Below are 22,603 nucleotides of genomic sequence, written 5' to 3'. Positions count from 1 at the left end.
AGGTGACATCTCCTCCTTTCCCTTGGATCAATGGTATGGATTGCTTGGCATGCATGGAGGCATGCACCAAGGCGATGGGTGCAATTTTAGGTCAGTTGGCTCCCTAGTGAGGTCGCTCGACCTCCCTATGATAGGTGGGCCTCCCTCTTTCTTCTAGAAGCATGTCCCATGTGTCATAGAGTGTGTATGCTGCTTGTTCTGAACTTATCACATCGGTTTGCTTCTCATGTGGGCCCATGGATCCATGTGACCAGCTCTTTGGCCAATGAGAGAAGAGAGGCCTATGATCCAACGGTGGAGTTTGCCTTTGGAGTGTATGGGAGGATCTGGAGACTTGAGAGGGGGCAAGTGGGCCCAAGGTGAGGTCGCCCAACCTCTAAGTGGGCCTTTAGCCACCCAATTCTCATGTATTGTGTACCTACAAGCAAATAATGACATGTACATGTGGAACCAAGTTATTTGTACCTAAGTCACTATGTCCTTGCTTGTTAGCTCCCTTAAAGAGTGTTTTGTTGACGATTTTGATGATGTACAAACATGGTGAAATTATCGTCAACACCATGGGGCATGGGTTCCCCTCCTAGAAAGGGGCAGGTTGGTCTCTCCTTTGATCCCTAGGTCCATCGCGCCCATCGCTAGCTGCACCTTTATTCGGAGAGATCGAGCGAGTTGTGGGTGATGTACTCATTGAACTCGCACGATTGGTCGCTTGGCGTTAATACAAGCAGTTCCAATTGCTAAGCCTCGTACATGTGACACTATATGCTAGTTTGGATCCTTTTATTATACATAGGCCTCTCAGATTTCCATCATACACTTATTATATATTGGGTCTCTCCCTTCCTTCTCTCTCCTCTTTTTAATAGTAGCAGTAGTTGAAATGGATATTATGGATCAATGCATGCGTGTGTGCATTGCTTTGAATCCTACCAAACATAGTAGCGGTTAGTAGTGGATTAGAGGCAGTTATTTATAGACAGCCAAACTGGCCACCCGATATAGCCATGGGCCGGGTGAAAGCATGGCCCATAAGCACAGGGCTAGGTCATGCCGATCGATCAAGGTCACAGGCCTAGCCTTTGGCCTAGGCCAAGCCAAGTAGCCCGCCTCAACCAGCATGTCGGGCCGGCCTGGGGCCCAATAATAGTGTCGCATCTCATTTTCCTTCATTTAACTTCCCATTACCAAAATCAAATTCACCTGTCCAAAATCTCTATAGAAGCATTCTTTCAATAATCAAAATTCATAATGGTAAGAGACAATAGATCAAAATGAAACCAAAATAGCAAATATTACTGAGTTGTTCACTTATATAGTGGTGGTTGCCTCATTAAAAATATTTCTAGAAAAACTCACACCTCGTGAGAAAATCCTAGACAAGAAAATAGAGTACAACCCAACTCATAATTTTGATTGTTCAAAGTCTTAGTGTTTTACAGATTAAACCAAACTCTTAATCTCTCAAACTAAAACTCACTCGTGGTCTTACACTCACTTTTACACACACAATGTCAGTCTCATCTCACAGGCTCACACACACTTGCATTCTTAGTCTCTCACTCATTAGCGGCAATAGAAGCTTCATCTCGATCAAGGTAGAGATTCTTGAAGGATGCTTAAAATTCTTTGTAATCTACGGCATGTTGTGATATTTATTCTCCAAACTCGAAGTCCTTGATGCAGGTCAATATCTTCAAAATTTTACTAACAAGAACCAATGCCGCTCCTCAATAATCCTGCCAGTCAAACTAAAGCAAAACTCCAAAGAAATAATTTAAATAGGAACTAACATGGCATCTTTAGCCAACATAGATAGAATTAGGTAGGTAAATTTGTGCTCAAGCCAACAATGAAGGATGTCAAAATCATCCTCTATCAAGGTACACTAGCAGCTCAGAAACATAAGCAACAGAAGCAAATGTAGATCTAGAAGATGAAGAAGTATTGACAGAGACAGGTGAAGGACCAATGCAACTACACCGGTTCTAGGACCTCCAAAAATTATGCCCCATGCTTGCTTTTTCTTACATGTAAGACTTGTTGGTTGTGAGGTCCTCCGTGACCAAGCTGCACTTTTCATACTTGTTACACAGCTTACGCAATTCGGTCTTAACCTCACTAAAATAATCTGAATTGTAATAAGTACCAATAGACTCAACAAGCAGTTGAAAAACATTATACAAACCTCTCATCTTAGCTCTAGGGTCAAGAATGAATGCATATGTACATAACAGAGGGATATCCTACTAGTACTTGAGAAGCTTCATAGGAACAATGACATGTCTAAGATTATCATCATTTTCATACGCCAATGAGGAGCAGTCAAAGAAGGAGAGCAGACCACATGTGACACCAATCCATCCTTCCTCAATTTCCTACGCCGGCCCAAAAGCCTCCAGCCCCATACCGGCCACACACAGTGGGACACACATAGTCTAATTTTGCACTAACCAGCCATTTCTTCACCGTTGGCTAGATCAACCAATTTGGTGGTAAAAATAGTTTTCACCGCTAGTAATAAAACAATCAATTATGATCCAGTGGTGAAAAGATTTTTCATCAATCCCAAGTTATGTGCAGCCCTTTTGGACCGGAAATCGGCGGTGAAATATTTTCACCGTCGGTTTTCGAAAAAATGATGGAGATAAGGGTGTGGTGATGATAATGGATTATGTAGTAGTGTACTAGCTCCAACCTAGTAACGGGGAGAGGCTTAGAGTTCTTCTCCTTTCTTGCTAGAGAGAGACAGACAGGGGTGTAAAGATAAATGTGCTAGAGAGGGAGCGATACGGGGGTGCTCATGCTACTCGTGCTGACATATGGTCCTTGAAGGGTGTAGAGGAGACACCTCACAAACAACATGTCTTAGTCGCCACTGTGTTCCAACAAAGCATTTGCCTGGCTGTTCACTAGTGCGCAAATTTGACGGTTCAACAATGCATAACACGTAGATTTTTCTTATAAATTAGAAGTTTTATGTTGCAATTCTCGTAGTGATCATGGTTATGAACACAATGCACACTCGGTCGTTACATTAGTCATAGAAAAAAAAGTGTTCTCTTAAAAAGGTAGCCATGATAAAATTGGGATTGGATTACATAAAAACTCCACGGACAATGTGGGTGGTAGAGGAAACACGACATCATTTGTGTTTACCTCCTTAGATCCAATTCAATTCTCCTAAGTCCATTTTATGTTCCAACCATTCCAATGGTTTCTTTGAGGTAACTAGTTCTATGGTTTCATAAGTGAGCAAAATGATGATCTGTATCTTTTGCATGAACAAACCACACTATAGCATAAATTTGTGCAATCACCTCATTAGACCAATCATACTTGAAAGCCATAATATCCCTCACGTTGTGCCTTTCCAATAATATAGTTGTCATAAATCATCAAAACACTTACCACGCTTATTACCTAGTGGTCTAGATGCATACATGACGCCATCTTAATGTTGGAAATTGCATAATTAATGGAAGCGGTGAAGGTGTCGCAATAATGGAAAGTGCATCCTATTAAAGAGTAGGAAGCTTATGTTTGGTAGCATGAATGAAAATATCATACCTTACCTTCAAAGAATGACCATGGTTAACGATGGCCAAAGCAGAGAATACATCTAGAATCGATACGTGCGTATCATAAATTTCAATTAATCATTGAAAAGTGTGTAATCTCTTAAAATGTAGCCATGATAAAATTGGGATTACATGGGAGATCCATGGACAATATTGTTTGTCTCGCTCCTCAGATCCTTTTATTATATAAATAAAGGCCCCTCAAATCTCTCATTAGGCACTTATTATGTATTGGGTATCTCTGTTTCTTCTCTCTTCGCTTTCTTAATAATAATATAAGAGAGCGGAGCCTAGCTCTAGCTATATATGGAGAGGACGAAGGAGGACGTCGTCGTCGCAGCAGCTGCAGTAGCAGTAGTAAAAAAATGGATATTATGCATGGATCAATGCATGCGTAAGCATATGGTAATGCATTGCTTGGGAAGTTGCATGGGATCCAACCCAAGCCCCAGCCCAGAGCAGCAGTAGGTCTGCGTGCCGGCTTATTTGGCGGTGTAGGCGGTGTTGGGCTTCCAGTCTTCGGGGATGACGTCGTTGTAGATGCTCTTGGTGCCTCCCTCGGTGGTGATTTGGATGGTGACGGGGAACTTGAGCGGCTTGTCGCTGTCCTTCCTCCAGATGGCGCCCCAGGAGTGCTTGAGGGGCTCGAACGCGTCGCCGCCCTTCTCCTTGATGTCCACCGCCACAATGTCACCATCGCCGTCGATGTACTTGACCAGCAGCGCCAGGTAGTTGGGGTTGCACCCCTTCTCCACGTGGAAGGTAACCTTTTCGCCGTACTTGCACTTGACCCGCCGGAACTGCATGTCGATGATACCTGCCTTACGCAGCTTCTCCTCCTCGCCCTTCTTGGCCATGGCGCCGAACGCCGTGCCGGCTAGGTCGAAGTGGTACGCGGCGATGGGCTCATAGTTCATGTCCGTGATGTACACCACCACGGGCTCGCCGGAGCACTCCGCCGGCTTGTCGCACTTGATCTCGAAGCAGGAGCCGCAGCCAAGGCCGTCCTTGAAGATGGGGACATTGCCGCACGCGCCCATGCTGTTGAAGGGAGCCTTGTTCACATCCTTGTACCCGCACCCGCCGCCGTTGTCGTCGGGGCCGGCGCCCGTTGGCTTGCCATACCACGTCGCCTTCGCTTCCAGCCAGTCGCTGCCGTAGGTGGCCGTGATGTTCTTGCCCGGGGGAACCTTGGGAGGACCGCACCAGGCGCCGCCCACCAGAAATGCCAACGCCACCACCGCCGCCACCTGCATCGTCGACCTCGACATGATGATGATCGTCGGTGGATATGATGGTATGTAACTGCGATGCGATGTGATGAATGAGCAGGCGGCCAGGGCTCGTATTTATATTATGGCCGCGCGTGCCAGCGATCGGACGAGCTTGCATGCACGCACTGTAGACGGAGACGGAGAGGTCATGCATGCATGGCCGAGCGAGCTTTGCTCTTGGCCGCCGGTTAATTGGTCCCATATGCATGTCGGAGGTGACAACAGGAGGCCCTACTGCACACCTGTTCGTCTCGCCGCGATCCGAGGCAGCCGTTTTCGTGTCGTCCCCCCTCCTATTGGTCTCTCGTCTTGCATTGCAATATGTGTCGTCGTCGTTGCACACACGTTGCGGCCAACTGAACGGAAGGAAGGAAGCAGAGATGGATGACCGGTCGTGAAGAGAGTACATTACATGTCATATTGGTGACGACCGTTAGGAACACTTGAGATTTCTAGTATGGGCCTATTGACCATTTTTCAACATATTTGGCCCAGAGCCAGATTGAATTGAGATTTTTGTTTTCTTTTTTGCGAGGTTTTTTTTTGTTTAGAGGCCAGGTTCGGTTCAAATTTGAAAAAAAAATATCTGTGGGGTTTGGACTTTGGAGACACATGCATAGCCATTTAGCTGTGTATTGTTTTACTGAAAGTACGAATTCATAAATAAATCAAATATAACTTCTACAAGATTGTTGGGTAATAGATAAATAAATTTCATAAAGTTCAACATTTTTATGGATTCCAAAGGCAATTATTGGAATCTCCTCCTTCAAATGGGCTTGAGGATAAAAGGAGTCTTAAGGGGGGTTTTGATGACTTGTGCTTAACAGAGTGTTTCGTCATTGGACTCCTAATCCATAGCTGAATTGATAAAAGCATGGCATAGCCACATATCAACTACCTCATTTTTAATAGAAAACAAGGCAAATCCCTACAACGCTGGAAATCATATATATAGCAATGTATTCAATTTGTGTTTTTTCCTTCAATTTTGCCCTTGTGTTAGTGCGTGGTCTTGTTATCCATGGTTATGAATTACGACACAATTTCACCCTTTTGCTAGAGCTTGGTGTTATGAGGCCCAATGCACCTAGCTTGCTTGTCGTGGTTTTAGCTAGTTTGCTCGTAAATGGCTCATCTATTTGCTATCATGTAAATACAGCATTTAACCTTTGTTGGTTTGCACGTGAACCTAGCCATTCATCATAATGTAGAATGAGAGTTATCCTTCATTCTTTCTCGAGCAAGCGATCCAGCAAATCCTAATAATTCCTGGTATGTTTGTCTCTGAAACCGACTGCCACTAAGTTGAACATAAAATAGACTGTCATTAGTCTGAAAAGCATAGCAAGGATCTCAAACCTCATAAAGACCATAGTTGCTCTTTAGGAGCACTATTCATAGCCATATGGATATCTCCACTATTTAACATGGATAACTATGTCATTGCGCTCCTCAGGCTCAACGATGAAGCAAGACTCATCCGACTCTCCTTGTTCTTGTTTATGGAAGAATGCGGGTAGAGCTCATCAAGGAATTAAAAGCTCTTATTCCCTTATTTCATTCTCTTCCTTTCTTTTGTATCTGTATCTCAAGCCTCACCCTTTGGTCTTTAACTCTTTATTATTCACTAGCAAATATGCCCGTGCGATGTAACGGGATAAAAAAAATATTAAACAACATTGTAAATGGTACATATCTATTTATGTTTTACCATTTCTATAAAATTTAAAAACTATAATTTATTTTATGATAATCATAACACCAATAATATAAGCTAATGTTGGCAATAATATGACAACGCCGTATTAAGTATCAAATTTAAAATATAATCTTGATAATTTTTTCTTCCGTTACAAAACATAAAGATATTTTCTACTATTTATGCGTTGATATAATTAAGTATTGAGTTCTATGACTTCCTTTGTGGACCCATAATCAAAGGACTGTGTCAGCTGATGATTATATGATGGGAGATATCTCTCAATTCTCCATATGGTAACCCTCATCAGGGATTGCACTGGTACATATGTATAGTTTAGGCCGGACCGATAACAATTTGGTCAAGATTTCAGTTTACAATTTGATTGTTTGGACCAAAGACTGAACCATTTAAAATAAGTAAATTTTATTCCTAATTGAAACTACACTAATATCTTGGTGGTAGATTTTTTCCCTTAAAAATATCAAGAGTTCAAAAATCTATAATATTATATTTATTATTTATTTTAATTATTTATGGGAAATCGGATAAAAATAGAACAGGAGATCAAATGGAAAAAAGACTGAGAAGAGAAAACATAACATGGAGAAAAGAAAAAAGTAAGACGCAAAAGAAAAAAAACGGAAAACCAAACATGAAAGAAAAAAAAATCATACGTGCAAAACAAAACTGAAAAGAGGAAAACATGACGTGGGGAAAAAGTAAGACGCAAGGTAAAGGGAAACTGAACGTGAACAGAAACAAAAAATCATACGTGCAAAAAAAGACCCTGAAGAAAAAACAAAACCAGGATGGATGCGGCACCAGGACTCAGTTGGAACTCGGTGATAAAAAAAGAGAGTTTAGAAACTATTGGTTGTCTTTTTATGGATACGGCATAAGATTAGGGCAATTTCTATATTTATTATAGTTTTCTATTTGGATTTCAATTTGATCTCTATTCAACCTATCCTGGATTGGAAGTATCTATTTGGAGTAGGATTAAGATTTGTCGGACACAGTATCGCCTACGCTGCACAAGAGCTATTCTAACTCGTATAAGTATAGATTATTACATATATAAATCCGGACGGAACAAACTCTCCATTGCCTGGTAGTTAGAGAGAGGCGTACCAAACACTGTTCGGATGGTATAGTTCTGAAAGAATTTGGATGGTTTAGAGAAATTCTGGAGGAATTTATAAGAAAAAAATACTATTCCGGATAAAAAAAAAAAGCAAATTAAGCCAGGTTTAAGGGCACGCGAACGGGGCCAATAGATTGATAAAAAAAAATAGGCTAAAATTTTACCTCTTTGTTAATAGGTATAGATATAGATAGAATAGTCAGGAAAGAAGGCAGGAAGATGCTGCTGTCCAGAAGCCTCCTTTATTTTCACAACAGTCCCAACGCAGTAATAATAAGGTATGGTAATATGGTATATTCCAACCCAGGTAAGGTCAGCAAACCAGCCAAACAACGCCACATTTTTATGTGCACCACAATACAGTGAATCAACGGAATTTCATGCATATCTGTAACAGCTCCAACAGCCAACACCACTCCCTCTCTCCCCCTATTCAGGAAAATTGGCAACACAGCAGCAAAGGAAAAAAAAACTAGTCAAGACAGACCTCTAACCCTCCCTTCCCAAAGAAAAAAACAGTACGCTTTTTCCTTGAGTCCTGAACCACGCTATGCTTCATCCCAACTAGGCGGCCTCCTTCCCCAGAAAATGACCAAGGGAAGCTGCGCATGTCTGCATGCTTGGTTCCGAGTTATCAAGGTTTTACACACACAGGAGCCAAGTGGCCTGTTTGGTCTTTACTCTCTTCCAAGCTGTATGTCCACAAATATCCTCTGCTTCTGATCCTGCCAGCGTAACACTCACCTGTGATTAAACCCTGCAAATAGCCAAACAAGATTAAAAATGTCAATCGATTTCCCCAAAAAGATAGTTTGGACCATTCACGGCCGGATGAAACACAACACCTAAGCTCTTTTAATTTGTATATATTCTTTTAACGTACCCTCCCAATCATGTTACACACCGATGATACTGACATCGCTCAGAGAAGAGGCCAATATGTTCAGATTAGTAGGAACATAGAAAAAAAGGTCACCAAGTTCACCTTCCACTGGAATAAGTTAGGCCATTAAGCCTAGAGTGTGGCGAATCAATTCCACCAACAAATAAATTTGGTAAGAGAGCCTTCTAGTACAACAACAACAACAACAAAGCCTTTAAGTCCCAAACAAGTTGGGGTAGGCTAGAGTTGAAACTCAGCCGAAGCAATCAGGGTTCAGGCACGTGAATAGCTGTTTTTTAAGCACTCCTATCTAAGGCTAAGTCTTTGGGTATATTCCATCATTTCAAGTCTCCTTTTATTGCCTCTACCCAAGTCAACTTCGGTCTTCCTCTGCCTCTCTTCACGTTACTATCCTGGCTTATGATTCCACTACGCACCGGTGCCTCTGGAGGTCTCCGTTGGACATGTCCAAACCATCTCAATCGGTGTTGGACAAGCTTTTCTTCAATTGGTGCTACCTCTAATCTATTAGGTATATAATCGTTCCGAACCCGATCCCTTCTTGTATGACCGCAAATCCAACGCAACATATGCATTTCCGCGACACTTATCTGTTGAACATGTCGTCTTTTCGTAGGCCAACATTCTGCACCATACAACATAGCAGGTCTAATCGCCGTCCTATAAAACTTGCCTTTTAGCTTCCGTGGTACCCTTTTGTCACATAGGACACCAGATGCTTGGCGCCACTTCATCCACCCTGCTTTGATTCTATGGCTAATATCTTCATCAATATCCCCGTCTCTCTGTAGCATTGATCCTAAATATCAAAAGATATCCTTCCTAGGCACTACTTGACCTTCCAAACTAATATCTTCCTCCTCCCAAGTAGTAGTGCCAAAGTCACATCTCATATACTCAGTTTTAGTTCTATTGAGTCTAAAACCTTTGGACTCCAAAGTCTCCCGCCATAACTCTAGTTTCTGATTCACTCATGTCCGGCTAGCACTACATCGTCCACGAAAAGCATACACCAAGGGATGTCCCATTGTATATCCCCTGTAACCTCATCCATCACTAAGGCAAACAGATAAGGGTTCAAAGCTGACCCTTGATGTAATCCTATCCTAATCGGGAAGTCATCCGTGTCTCCATCACTTGTTCGAACACTAGTCACAACATTGTTGTACATGTCCTTAATGAGCCTGACGTATTTCGTTGGGGCTTTATGTTTGTCCAAAGCCCACCACATAATATTCCTTGGTATTTTATCATAAGCCTTCTCCAAGTCAATAAAAACTATGTGTATGTCCTTCTTCTTCTCCCTATACCGCTCCATAACTTGTCTTATTAAGAAAATGCCTTTCATGGTTGACCTTCCGGACATGAAACCAAATTGGTTCATAGAGAGCCTTCTTGTACTAATTAATAAAAAACTAGGTGAAAGAAGCAGGGTACTCACTACAGGAATACAGGATACATGTGACAACACTCAACAGACTATTCAAGTGAAACACAGGATGCAGCCCTGAAGGAAACAATTTGAAGTTGATACTAGCAGTTCTAACTGCTAACCCTTGTACACATGACACTATATGCTAGTTCGTAATAGCAGGAGACATGCAAATCAAAGAACATTTTGTTTTCTAGTAAGAATGTTTGATACTAGGCCTGCATTATCTCTGATAAATCGCCCTCCCCAAATCACTACTATAGTACCAGAATCCTCATCAAGGAAATTATATATGGAAAACATACCAGAAAATCTCTGCACAGGGCCATTACCACCAATATGTGACTCATTCCAAACTGAATTCAACCTCCTCGCGAAGTCCTCGACTTCTCTGCATGTTAAAAACAAACCTTGTCGTTATTTCAGACCACAGCACTACTGCACTATGCCTAGAGTAAATAATGAGCACATGCCCCGCGATCCAAGTAAAATTGAAATTGAGTTTCATGGATTGTTGTATTTGACAGAATATTAAGCAACAATTTTGAACTCAACTTAAGTTCTTCACATCTCACTATAGAAACCTCCAAGATTTATCATTTCAGGGACAACTACATGTTTTGTGAATTAAGAAGCAGATTAGTAGGCACAAAATAAAGCTGACTAAAAAGTTCACTTCCAATGAAACAAAAAACGAGATGACTCATCAAAAGAAAAACAAAGCTAAGAGTCTACATGCATACAGCAATGAGACATCTCATATCCTCACCTATCAAGCTCTTCTTTCATTGCAGGATCAAGTCCATCATCGAGGTCAGCATCTTCAAAGGGGTACTCAGCATCATCTTGCATATCTGGATTCTGGCATGGAAGTCTAGAAACATTACTGCTATCCACTTTGCATGGAACCACACAAGCAGCTCCCTCCTAAACTTCCCAGATAGATCATGTAAGAAATACATATTTTATATAGAATACACAGTAGGGGAAATGGTCAGGAAATCTAACCGCATCTAAAGGCTCAGAGTCAGCTTTTGGAGGGTTCTTAGCGTGATCCTTCCTTCTTTTATTCTTTTTCTTACTCTTGGTAGCTCTCCCACCTGAACCTGTCAAATGGTTACATGGATATTTATTTAAACAAAACACTAATTAAGCAAATGTTGCAGCCATTGGACTTTGGTTCCAAGTGAAACAATGATGAAAATCCACCAAAATCCAGTGTAACAGAAAGTCCATATTACAAAGAACAGAGCCTTAGGAAGTAAAATTGACCAAAATCTGGCCTCAGTAAGAGGCCAGATATAAGTCATCTAAAGAGTCCCAGGAACAAACAGTGAACAGAATAACACAAGTCATATAGTCAATATAACTCACTGTAGTTATACCTCCATCCCCATTAATAAAACAAAGTAACTCATCCAAAGATCTCTCATCTTTTTGCTCTTTTTGTACTTGAACATCCTGAAATACAGTGAACTTCAGATTTTAGATTTTAGCATAAAACATGAACACCACTGAGTGAAGCTAGAAAATGTTGCTGAACACAAACATGTACAATCCATCATATTTACCTTCAGCTTCTGGCGCTCGTGGCGCTCCTGGAGCTCTTTCCGCTTCTTCGCGTACAATCGGTTCAATAGGCGAATCCTAGGATCATCATTTATATTTTTTAGGGGCTCCAATTTCTCTTCCTGAGGGCATTCAAGTTTTGACAATAAGTATTTGATGATTCAATGGGCGTACCCAGTGCAGAGAGCTCCCGCTCTGTGCGGGGTGTGGGGAAGGGTGTCAGTGGCAAGCCTTACCCTCGCCTGTGCAATGCGAGGAGACCGCGACTCGAACCCGGGACCTTCCGGTCACAGGCGGTAAGACTCTACCGCTTGCACCAGGCCCGCCCTTCTATTTGATGATTCAATATCTGAAACTATAGAAGACACTCTAACCTCTGTTAAGTCATCTGGTAAATGGAAAATGTCACGAATTTCCTCAGGTGTCTTTCCTTCAATGATTCGAGCAAGTGCTCGACTAGTAAGATCAACAAGTGGCTTCAACTGCAGACTGTCAGCTGCAGAAGTCAATTCACAGAGTTTTTCTGTTTCTATCCTAACAAACTTTTCATCAAAGGACTTCCGCTCCTGCATAGCATGTATAAGGAAAAAAAAAACTACTAAGACTATGGGAACCTATGTAGACTCAACAAGTGAGATATACAGGAAAATTAAAAATTGTATCGTACCTTGTTTGAGCGCCCAGTGACCTGATGAAACCGACAATAGTCAAGAATCAAACTCAAACTGGCTGGATTAACTCTTTCCGGGAGAGCAATAGCATGATTTTTGGATGACCCTGTGCCATTTTTCACAATTTCCCGACATATCATGGGGCAGAACATCGCAACCTCCTCCTCCACTTGCTGTATGGAACCATCAAAGCACTGAAGCCAAATATAAGTCTTCAACGCCTGTTATAATTCACCACCAATAATCTCAAGATAGGTTGAATTTGACCGCATAGGGGGGGGGGGGGGGGGGGGGGCATGTTGCAGCTAAGAAAGGCACAGGGAATTGTACCTCTGGTTTTATTACTGCTAACTCGCTCTCCGACATTATTGCCAAACGGCAGTGAAAAAATGATTATGGCACCACCAAATATAGATGAGAATTTACAATGAACTCCTTTCTATGTATAACAGCACCGGTTGATCCAATGTCCAACAAATGAAATGATCAAGATTTATCCTGTAGAAGAAATCAGGGTATCCCACAATTATCTCATTTGCCATCACATCAATGAGTGGCGCCTATTTGCAATCTAGATTAATGGAATAAACTTTGGCTTCAACGGCACAGTTCAATGTAATCGCTTTACCAGGTTAACCTACAGCAGAGATGCATGAGTAAAGGAATATCAGATCAACAGTAAAGCATGAATGACATGGGATGAATGAACAGCCACAGCGAAACAAAAAGGGGAGATCTGACATGAGAGGAGAATATGTCAGAGGTAACTAAACACACAGAATAATCAATTTCAACTACAGGTGAAGTTGCAAGTACTAACAATCACATGATGTACATGAACATGATGCCAAGTCCAGATACAGAAGAGAACACAAAGTGAGCACATTCAGCTAGCCAGAGCCGATTGCCAATGCGTCTCATGCATGACTAACACACATGTACGGGAAGGCCATTGTTGGACTCATCAAAAGAACTAATCATTGTTTTCCCTGGTGAATTAATTACCAGGGATAGAAAGGAAGAATCCAGTCTTTGCATCCTACCGTGATAGATGATCCGAAACCTGAACAGTGACCAACGAAATGGTACCCAGCAATCAAATATCACAGGGCCTAAAGAATTGAGCCAAAGATTGCTCCGCTAGACGACTATCTGTTCCAGTAACCAAGGCTCCCGAACCCAGACAGCCTCCAGCCGTATCTTCTTCCAACCATTCACGGCCAATCCAGGCAGTCCAGGACTCCAGGCGCAAACAGGAGAAAGACAGGCAGACGCGTACAGGTAATCCCAAGCCCGTTGCAGCGAAATGGGGTTAAAGTTAAACCCTAATCAAAGGCCGAGGCTGCGGGCGCAAACCCTACCCGGATTGCGCGTCAGGGAGCCCACCCGGGACGGCGAGGCCGGGCAAAACCCTAGCCCAGACTCTCCGCCGCCCGGGAAACGCAGGAAGGAAGAGGTGGGCCGTTTGGGGACGTACCTCCGGTGGGCGGGCGGGCGGGTAAGCGCGAATGGAATGGAGCCACGCGCTCCCGGATGTAGTGGGCGAGGGAGCAGCTCTGCGGCTTCTCCGTCGGCGGCGGCGGCGAGAGTGGAGAGCCGCGGCGGCGAGGAAAGGCGTGGTTTTTTTGGTTGGTGGGCGTCCGGCAGCGGTTTCTTTGGTTTTCAGTTGCTGTGGGGAGGGGGGAGTCGTCCTTATCTATCGTCTCCCGCTCCCGCTCCCTCTCCCTCCTGGCCTGCTGGGTGCTGGCTCGTCCTCCAGTGGACCGGGCCTATATGGGCCATTTCTTCCCCTACTTAGGCCAGCCCTGCCACCGCGACGAAGGGTCTCCATTTGGGCTGGATTTTGTTGTTATTGGGCCTCGAGTTGCTTGGTTGGTTGGCCCGTCTGCTCGGCCTCGTCTCGGAAGGAGGACTGGAGGAGGAGCGGGCACGGGGACTAGCGCGGCGCGCACATGGCGTCGTCGGATGATATGGCCATGGCGGACCTGGTGAGTGTCCTCAGGCCTCCGCCGGTTCGGTTGCGCGGGGCCGTTGGTCCAGCCATCGCGATGTGTGATTGTGATGCCTGGTCTTGTTGCAAAATTGCAAATGCATGCAGGAGACGGGGGAGGAGGAGGAGGTGCTGCGCCGGCTAGGCACGGCGGAGGAGGCGGGCCTCACCGACAACGAGGCCGCGCGACGCCTCCGCCTCCACGGCCCCAACGTCGTCGTCCTCTCGCACCACGTACGTCTCCACTCTGGATCCCTCCTCCCGCACGTTGTGCCCGCTTCCTGCGCCATTTGCTGCCTTCACTTCTCAACCTGCAGCTTAACTCCTGCGCCCGTTATCGATTCCACTACCATATGCTCCTTACTAATCAATTCGTTTCTCTTTTACGTACTTGGGGATCATTTGGCACCACTCAGTAATATAAATGCCCTTTCCACAGCTCATAAGAACCAGATAAGAAATTGCTTAGCTCAGGTGCTGAATGTTTGGTAACAGGACAATGCCAAAAGCACTCATCTTCATTTTGCATGACACAGTTTCTATCTCCTTTAATTTCACTGGACGACCTGTTTCCATAACCCTTCTTTGATGATTAAACTGGAACCAACTACACATATTGCTAGTCTCATTATCTGACCATCTCCTCTTTCATTGTAGTATCATGTGTAATAATTGCTACATACTAGTTTAGAAATTTCTTAAAAAAAAAAAAAAACATACTAGTTCAGAACCAAAAAAAAAAAGTTCCCATCAGGATTACTTGGGTGTTTAACATCTACATTGAAACTGCCGCTGCAGGAGGGCAGCATGCTTCAAAGATTCCTGACGGCGCTCTTTTCGCTCTGGGGATGGGATCATGTCTTCCCCAAGTACAATAACATGGTCCGGATCATACTTAACTCCATGTCGTGGGTTACAGTACTGACTACAATGGTGTCTCTTGCCATCACCTCAGCTGGCCAAAGATCATGCGAGATGGCCATCGTAATTTTCATTGTAGCTACAAGCCTCATAGCATGCTTTATTGCAAAGCTTGTGTTAGAGTATGCTAAGGCTCCACTGGAGACCAAGGCCCACGCACCAAGGGCCAAGGTTCTGAGAGATGGGAGGTGGAGAGATGTACATGCAGCAAATCTGGTCCCAGGGGATATCATATTTCTCAAGGTTGGGGACATCGTCCCAGCCAATGCTCGCGTACTTCGGTTTCAGAAAATCGACACAATGACTTGCTGGGCCAAAAGGTCTGTTGATTGTGCGCATGGCTTCCTCATATACTATGCTTGGACTGTTTCCTGTGGCCAAGGAACTGCTGTTGTCATTGCAACTGGCCGTGGCATTCCCGGAAGCACACTGCGGCTCTACCCACAACGTTATGCTCGACCTGGGCAGCTTAAAGAAGGAGTCATGCTTGCTGGCTGCTTCTGTGCTTCCCTGGTACTTGTTGGCACTATTGCTGAGATAGTGTTAAGCTTTTTGTTCCAGAAACAAAACTGCAGTGGCATACCACTCAACGCCCATTTTATGCCATTGATTGGTGGAATTCCGATGGCAATGCCTACTTTTCTCTACTTGGCATTGGCATTGGGATCTGTGAGGCTTTGTTTTCTGGGGATTGCTAGCCGAGGGACAGTTGCACTTGAAGATCTAGCAAGTGTGGATGTAATCCTCTTCAACATGACTGGTACTTTAACTTGTAATCAGCCCTGTTTTGTCCGGGACAAGATTGAGATGTTTGCAGATGGTGTTAATAAAGACCGTGCCATAATTTTAGCTGCACGGGCGTCGAGATCTCAACAAGAGTTGTACATCGAACCAATTGATGCAGCTATCCTACGCCTCCTTGATGATCCAGAGCAGGTTGCTTTCTCTAACTAAGCAGAGTTTTAATTCGCCTCTGTGCTTCTTTTAAATAAAGATGCATACGAATTTGCAGGCACGATTTGGTGTTGAAGTCTTAGAGCACCATGCCTGTTTCTTTGTTGCACTGAAGCTGATGTTCCAGACTACATACATCGATGAAAGCAATGGGTCCAAGTGCTGCGTATTCAAAGGTGATCCTGCAAAGGCAAGTTGCTGTTGCAATTTCGAACATACCGTCACACTTACAGGGACAGACATGCATGCAAGTTCCTCCAACATCTCAATGCACATACAAACATGCATTCATGCAGTTGCATGTATTTTGTTTGTAGAGCGTGTCTCTTAGTCATTATATGTTTTCATGCTATAGGTTGCTCATCAATGTGGCTGCAGCAAAGAAGTTAAAGAGAAAATAAGCATGATAATGGATGAACTTGCTCTTGATGGATATCAGGCCATAGCTGTAGGACATCAAGTAGGCAATTCGATTTCACATTAGCATGCTTTAACTCAATCTATATTTATTTAGTTTGTTTTGCTTTCCTCCAGGTAGACTCATGTTGGGAGTTTATTGCCCTTCTGCCTTACACAGATGACCTTAGAAGTGATAGTGCTGATGCTATTGATAGCCTTATCGATCTGGGTTTAGATATAAGAGTCCTCACAGGTGATTCTGTTGTGCATATCCTGCTGTCGAGATTTTTGCTATTGTCATTTTCTCTGATAAACATGTCTTCATCATATATATATATTGTTTTGTCCTCTCTACAGAGAGCACATTGTCGACCACAAAGCAGGTTTGTGGAAAACTTGGAAAACTAGGCACCAATGTGGTACCTGCACATTCAGTGTTTGAGTTAGCTCGCAATAACAGAGAAGTCCATTCAAACATCAACGGGATTTCTGATCTCTTTCCAGGTCTATCCTTATCTTCTATGTCCTCCTGGCAAAGTTTTTTTTCTGCAAGAAGTTCTTGTTTACCATTTTGCTATCTTGATATGTTAGGACAGAGGACAAAAGCGATATAGTAAGAAGACTAAGAAATTTCGGTTGTCATTGTGCAATGGTTGGGTATGAATTTCTTGATCATGATGCCATAGGAGAAAGCCATATTGGAATTTCAGTTGCTGATGCAACTGATTACACAAAAAGTGAATCTGATCTTGTTTTGACTCGGCCTGCGCTGATACCTGTTTTTTCGGCTGTACAAATCAGTAGGAAGATTTGTCAGATGATGAGAAGCTACACTGTAGGTCATTCTGATGCATTTAGAGGCTTGATTTCTGACAAGATGTTTTGTATCTCGATCATGATAAATTAATATTAACTTGCAGTATGTTGCTGTTTCTGCAGATATTCACCATTTCATCAACTGTCCATCTTGTGAGTTCAATTTGTGATTATTTTTTATAATCCTTCTAAAGTACAGGGTCCTGCAGGTCTAACTCCAATCTTAATTGTAATGAAGTTTGGTATCCGTGTCATTTTTCATTTATGGAACTTTGACTTGTCAAGTATCCTGGCTTTCATGATTACCGCTTGTAATTACTGTGAGCATCAGTTCCAAAAGTCCACAACCTTTATTTGCGATATATGTTGTCTTTTTTTATTTTTTTTCCTTGTTTCTATTTTTATTTCCAGGTACATCCTTCGCAATGTTATTCGAAAGGGTGGAATTGAACAAGTCACCAGATAAATGGAGAGTACAGAAAATCATTACAAGCGGTGCTGCTTTTGGAAGCTACATAGTTCTTACTACAGCCATTTTTTATAGGGTTGCAAGAACTGCAAACCCTTTTGCAGTGAGTGCTTTTCCTTCTGATGAAAGATAACCTCTTGCTTTTGAGGTGATGAGCAGCTGATTGTTTAGTACTTGGACAGTGTAAACTCAAACATATATCACTGATGGGCAGTGATGAGGAAATCAGAGCTGCTTTGTTCCTTCAGATGAGCACAGTAAACCAGGCTATTGCACTCTTTGTTCATTCTGATGGTTGCTGCATCATAAGATGCCCTGGGCCTTTTGTCACATTTGCCTTTGTTGTTTCCCAAATGGTGAGTGGTTGATTCCTTCTCTTTGCTTCTTTGCCACAATCCTTGGTTTTTTACATGTCTTGTTTCAGTCACCATGACTTTTGTTCCACAGATGGCGAATTGTCATTTCCTTCTCTTTCCTTCTTTGCCACAATCCTTGGTTTTTTCCATGTCTTGTTTCAGTCACCATGATTTAGCACTGGGCCATTGTGTCTGTTGACTGTAGTTAGCAACAATGTTCTAACAGTTACAGATATTCATTGGTGGATTCAGGCCCTGTTCGCTTGAACTTATCAGCCGTACCGTTTCAGCGAAATAACAGTGTTTATCTCTTACAACAAATCAGCATTAGCCGTTTTTCCAGCTAGCCGAACAGGGCCATTCTGTCAAGAGAAGTAGAAAACAGTGAAATTTACTGCTTGACATTTATATGCTCAAGAACGATTGAATCATTTATTCTTTTTCAGGTGGCAACGCAAAAAGTTGTCCATGGCGATTTGAATTTTGCACTAACAAAGGGTATCGGCTGTGTTAGGGCTGGATTGATATGGTTGTACAACTTAGTCCTACTTTTAACCCTGGTTTTAGCTTGTAAGTTTCTAGATCGAATGTTAGAGTTTGTGATAATTATAAAACTTTATTTTCTATATCCCATTACTTATCTTTTGCAGGAAACATAAATGTGCTATCATTTTACAGGTCGCAAATGGAGACGCACAAAGATGACTAGTGAAAAGTTGTTGACAATATGCATGCGTTCAGCATTCCTACGCATAGTTCTTATCTGGTTTCTGTACGTGATACTTGATGTTAGGGTACATTAGCCGGTCTCAAGTTAGATACTTAGATAGATCGAACACATTGTTAGGGTCTTTTCCTTCTGCAGTTTCACCTGTAAACCTCTCAAGTAAATAAATATCTTCCATAATAGATTTTGCATTTAATTGGCCCTTCATGATTCATAACTTACAGCTGCGAGGCCACTAAATTATTTTAAGCTAAAACTTTGCTGGAGCTACAGAATGCTCATTGCTTTCCCTTATGCTAGAACAGTCTTTTTGAAAATTTTATGTTAGAACAGTTAAGATGTAATATGTACGGAAAAGAAATATATGGTGCCTTATTCTGGACTTGCGCTAAGTCCTAACACACAGTGCCATGACAGTCGAGCATGCTGACGTTTGGATCTTTGTGACAGGTTGATTGAACCTGGAGAAACTATATTTTCAATTTTCTGGCATTTTAGTTCTTGTCTTCTTTGCACATCCTTTTTTTTATAAATTTCCTTTTATCTAATCATTTAAAACATTTATTGTTTCCATGTAAAAGTATATTTAATTTTTTACTTGCTAGTATAGCTTTTTGCAGATTTGAGCCCTTTCAGATTTTTTTTCTCTTATCCTCTACCATATCGAGCTGAAAGGAGTTACTCCAATGCTGCATCACTAATGACGTCGAACAAATCAGCTGCCTATAGGTGGCTTAAATCTATGCAATGTTTTTTTTTTCTTATGAAATATATGATCTTATTCTTTATGTCATCAGTGTGAAAAGTGCAAGATAAGTTACTAGTGATCTGTAAAATTCTCTGAAGAAAGTATGGGGATAATATTTCATTAACCTTTGAATAGTTACTCGGGTAACTGCATCCACTAATAGTACTGTGACAATCTTCAAACCCTTTATGAACTCAATTCTCAGGTGATGTTTAGTGTTTGCAGTGGCATGCTTCACGATGGTTTTGGCAGGTTAGTTTCTAGTGTCACTGAGATGGTGGAGAATGATTAGTGGATGGACGATAGTGTAGACTGTAGTCGTGTATAGGCCACAGCTTGGGCGCCGGCAATGGCACACTACAACCAGGAGGCAGTTATATATGAACAGCACGAGGAAGGGCAATGTAGATTCCATCTATTGTAACTTAGCTGTTCAGAGCCTCTTTTTTTAGTTTATCTATCTTTTGTTAATTTATTATCTATCTAAACTGAAGCTAAATCAATCTCTTAATGACCAACTAATGGCTAACTCTGAACGACCTGCTGTTGCCCTCTGAACTTCTCTGGCGAAACTGAAGCCCATAATTTATTTAAATATACCTTGCTTTAGCCACTTTGCTGAGCTGCGTCTGGCACAACCTTGCAATCCTTGCTCTTCTTGCGCATATCATATTTGAGTCCCCACATAACAATCACTTTTAGTAATGTTATTACTTTGTAAATATATCTATACGTAGGGAAAATGCGTTGTTGGATGTAGAAGGCCATTGCATTGTGCAACATGGTTGCATGCATCATCCTTAAAATTTTCATGAGTTTCAAAGTGATATGAAAAAAAAAATGAGGTGGTGATGAGCTGATTATTGGACGGTGTAAATTCAAAGATATATCACTGATGGGCACTGATGAGGAAAATCAAAGTTGCTGCTTTTGCTTTTGAGGTGGTGATGAAAGATAACTACTTTTGCTTTTGAGGTGGTGATCAGTTGAGTATTTAGTACTTGGACAGTGTGTAAATTCAAAGATATATCACTGACAGGCACTGATGAGGAAATCAAAGCTGCTTTGTTCCTCCACATGAGCATAGTGAACCAGGTTATTGCACTCTTTATTCATTCTGATGATACTTCCTCATCAGATGTCCTTGGCCTATTTTTCACATTTGCTTTTGTCGTTTTCCAGATGCTGAGTGGTACGTTGTTTCCTTCTCTTTGCTGCTTTGCCAAGATTCTTGAGATTGTCCATGTTTCTTTCAGTCACCGTGATTTAGCACCGGGTCATTGTGTTTGTGGCCAGCGGTAACTGTTAGATGCCATAGCTGGATTCATTATATCAAGATAAGTAGAAAACAGTGAAATGTAGATTTGACATCTATATGATCAAGAACCGTTGAATCAGATACTTTTTTTCAGGCGGCAACACAAAAGGCTGTCTGGTGATTTGAATTTTTCTCTAGCAAAGGGTGTCGGTTATCTTAGGCCGGGAAGGATTGATATGCCTGTACAATTTAGTCCTACTTTTGACCCTTGTTTCAGTTTGTAGATTTTCTAGATCGAATGTTAGTGTTTGTTATAAAATTTTATTTTCCATATCCCCTTACTTATATTTTGCAGGAAACATGAAACTTCTATTATTTCACAGGTCCCAAATGGAGACGCACAAAGATGTCTTGAAAATTTGTTGACAATATGCATGTGTTTGGCCATCCTACACATTGTTCTTTTCTGGTTGCTGTACGTGATACTTAATGTTTGGGTACAACATCAGCCGGTCTTCAGTTAGATAGATCTAACACATTGTTGTGGTCTTTTACATTTGCAATGTATCGCCTGTAAATCTCCCAAATAATAAATATCTGCCATAATAGATTTTGCACTTTGATTGTGTTGGCCCACAGGATCATCGGCACGAGTGAATCGACCACTCACCAATGTTGCCGACCACGACAAGCGTTGTCCGACCACACACTATGGCTAGAGGTAGAAGACGGGAGGTAGAACAGAGCACACACACAGCACAAGCACCAGCGTTGGCCGAAGCTCTGCAGATGAGATGGCAAACTGAACTCGCTCTGTCTTTACTGAGTTGCAGTGGCAAACTATATATACAACTCTATCCATCTAGTCCTAGTACAGTTGTCATGCTGCTACAGTAACTAGATGTGGCTAGATGAGACAGCAGGGCTGACTCTGACGCCTGCTCCTGCTGTGGCTACAGTGCGGCAGGTGAGCCGTTCGGCGCCTGCCCCTGCTGTGGCTACAGCACCACAGCATGGTACCTTTTCGGCGCCGCCTTCCCCTGCCGTGTGTTTACACAAGGAAGCAGTAGATTATTCAACAATTCTTCCCCTAATCCTACTGCTAACCCTTGAATCACCTCTATGCCGATCATCTCCTTCAGCTCCATAAACCAAAGACGGCCAAGCGGCTTGGTGAGGACGTCCGCGAGTTACCGACTAGTTTCGACGAACTCGATGACGATCCGCCCTCCATCGACACAGTCCCTGAGAAAGTGGAACTTCACGTCGATGTGCTTGCTCCGGTCATGGAGAATCGGATTCTTCGCGAGGGCAATGGCGGGCTGATTGTCCACCATCAGTGCTGGTGGGTGAGCTTCCACACCGGTCAGCTCGCCCAGCAGCTGACGCAGCCACACAGCTTGGCACGCCACTGTGGCCGCCGCTACGTACTCTACCTCGCACGTAGATAGCGCCACCACCTTCTGTTTCAGCGACAACCATGAGATTGGAGCCGACCTGATGAGGATATGACAACATCGGATACGACCATTGTTTATAAGGTGAGCTCGTTCCTACATTTGCATAGTGATTTTTGGTACAATTCACTTGGTTCCACATGTACATGTCGTTATTTGAATGTAGGTACAAATATGTCTTAACGTGTAAGTTCATCAAAGTTAAATTTTTGGTTCATCAGCAGCTCGATA

General features: G+C 42.6%; 3 protein-coding genes across 8 annotated transcripts; 1 reads left to right on the top strand and 2 right to left on the bottom strand.

Annotated features, from left to right (window-relative positions):
* Window positions 1-3,686: 3,686 nt before the first annotated feature.
* Window positions 3,687-4,894, bottom strand: LOC136509662 (expansin-B11). Its single transcript, XM_066504406.1, has one exon. It carries the CDS (start codon window positions 4,847-4,849, stop codon window positions 4,061-4,063), a length of 789 nt encoding a protein of 262 aa, XP_066360503.1. The 5' UTR covers window positions 4,850-4,894; the 3' UTR covers window positions 3,687-4,060.
* A 3,006-nt stretch (window positions 4,895-7,900) lies between these two features.
* LOC136450846 (SKP1-like protein 21) lies at window positions 7,901-13,928 on the bottom strand. Of its 3 annotated transcripts, none has more exons than XM_066451499.1 (10): window positions 13,755-13,928; window positions 12,608-12,775; window positions 12,274-12,498; window positions 11,981-12,172; window positions 11,609-11,728; window positions 11,423-11,498; window positions 11,046-11,143; window positions 10,807-10,898; window positions 10,343-10,428; window positions 7,901-8,458 (listed from the first exon to the last, which is right to left on the bottom strand). In XM_066451499.1, exons 2-10 carry the CDS (start codon window positions 12,641-12,643, stop codon window positions 8,442-8,444), a joined length of 942 nt encoding a protein of 313 aa, XP_066307596.1. In that variant the 5' UTR covers window positions 12,644-12,775; window positions 13,755-13,928; the 3' UTR covers window positions 7,901-8,441. The 3 variants fall into 3 exon arrangements, with proteins under 3 accessions (XP_066307596.1, XP_066307591.1, XP_066307585.1); XM_066451494.1 differs by having other exon boundaries at window positions 7,903-8,458; window positions 10,807-10,964; window positions 11,046-11,137; XM_066451488.1 differs by having other exon boundaries at window positions 7,904-8,458; window positions 10,807-10,964.
* A 250-nt stretch (window positions 13,929-14,178) lies between these two features.
* LOC136509639 (plasma membrane ATPase-like) lies at window positions 14,179-19,154 on the top strand. Of its 4 annotated transcripts, none has more exons than XM_066504389.1 (14): window positions 14,179-14,265; window positions 14,376-14,501; window positions 15,066-16,124; window positions 16,201-16,332; window positions 16,498-16,590; window positions 16,677-16,794; window positions 16,899-17,045; window positions 17,138-17,376; window positions 17,481-17,510; window positions 17,596-17,677; window positions 17,769-17,929; window positions 18,009-18,182; window positions 18,629-18,752; window positions 18,861-19,153. In XM_066504389.1, exons 1-14 carry the CDS (start codon window positions 14,230-14,232, stop codon window positions 18,983-18,985), a joined length of 2,646 nt encoding a protein of 881 aa, XP_066360486.1. In that variant the 5' UTR covers window positions 14,179-14,229; the 3' UTR covers window positions 18,986-19,153. The 4 variants fall into 4 exon arrangements, with proteins under 4 accessions (XP_066360486.1, XP_066360483.1, XP_066360490.1 ...); XM_066504386.1 differs by having other exon boundaries at window positions 16,498-16,602; window positions 18,861-19,151; XM_066504393.1 differs by lacking the exon at window positions 16,498-16,590 and having other exon boundaries at window positions 18,861-19,154.
* Window positions 19,155-22,603: the final 3,449 nt, after the last annotated feature.

This window comes from Miscanthus floridulus, chromosome 1 (genome assembly GCF_019320115.1).
Source record: "Miscanthus floridulus cultivar M001 chromosome 1, ASM1932011v1, whole genome shotgun sequence".
NCBI classification, from domain to species: domain Eukaryota; kingdom Viridiplantae; phylum Streptophyta; class Magnoliopsida; order Poales; family Poaceae; genus Miscanthus; species Miscanthus floridulus.
Note: the sequence above shows the minus strand (reverse complement) of the source record. Positions and strands in the feature narration are given on the sequence as shown.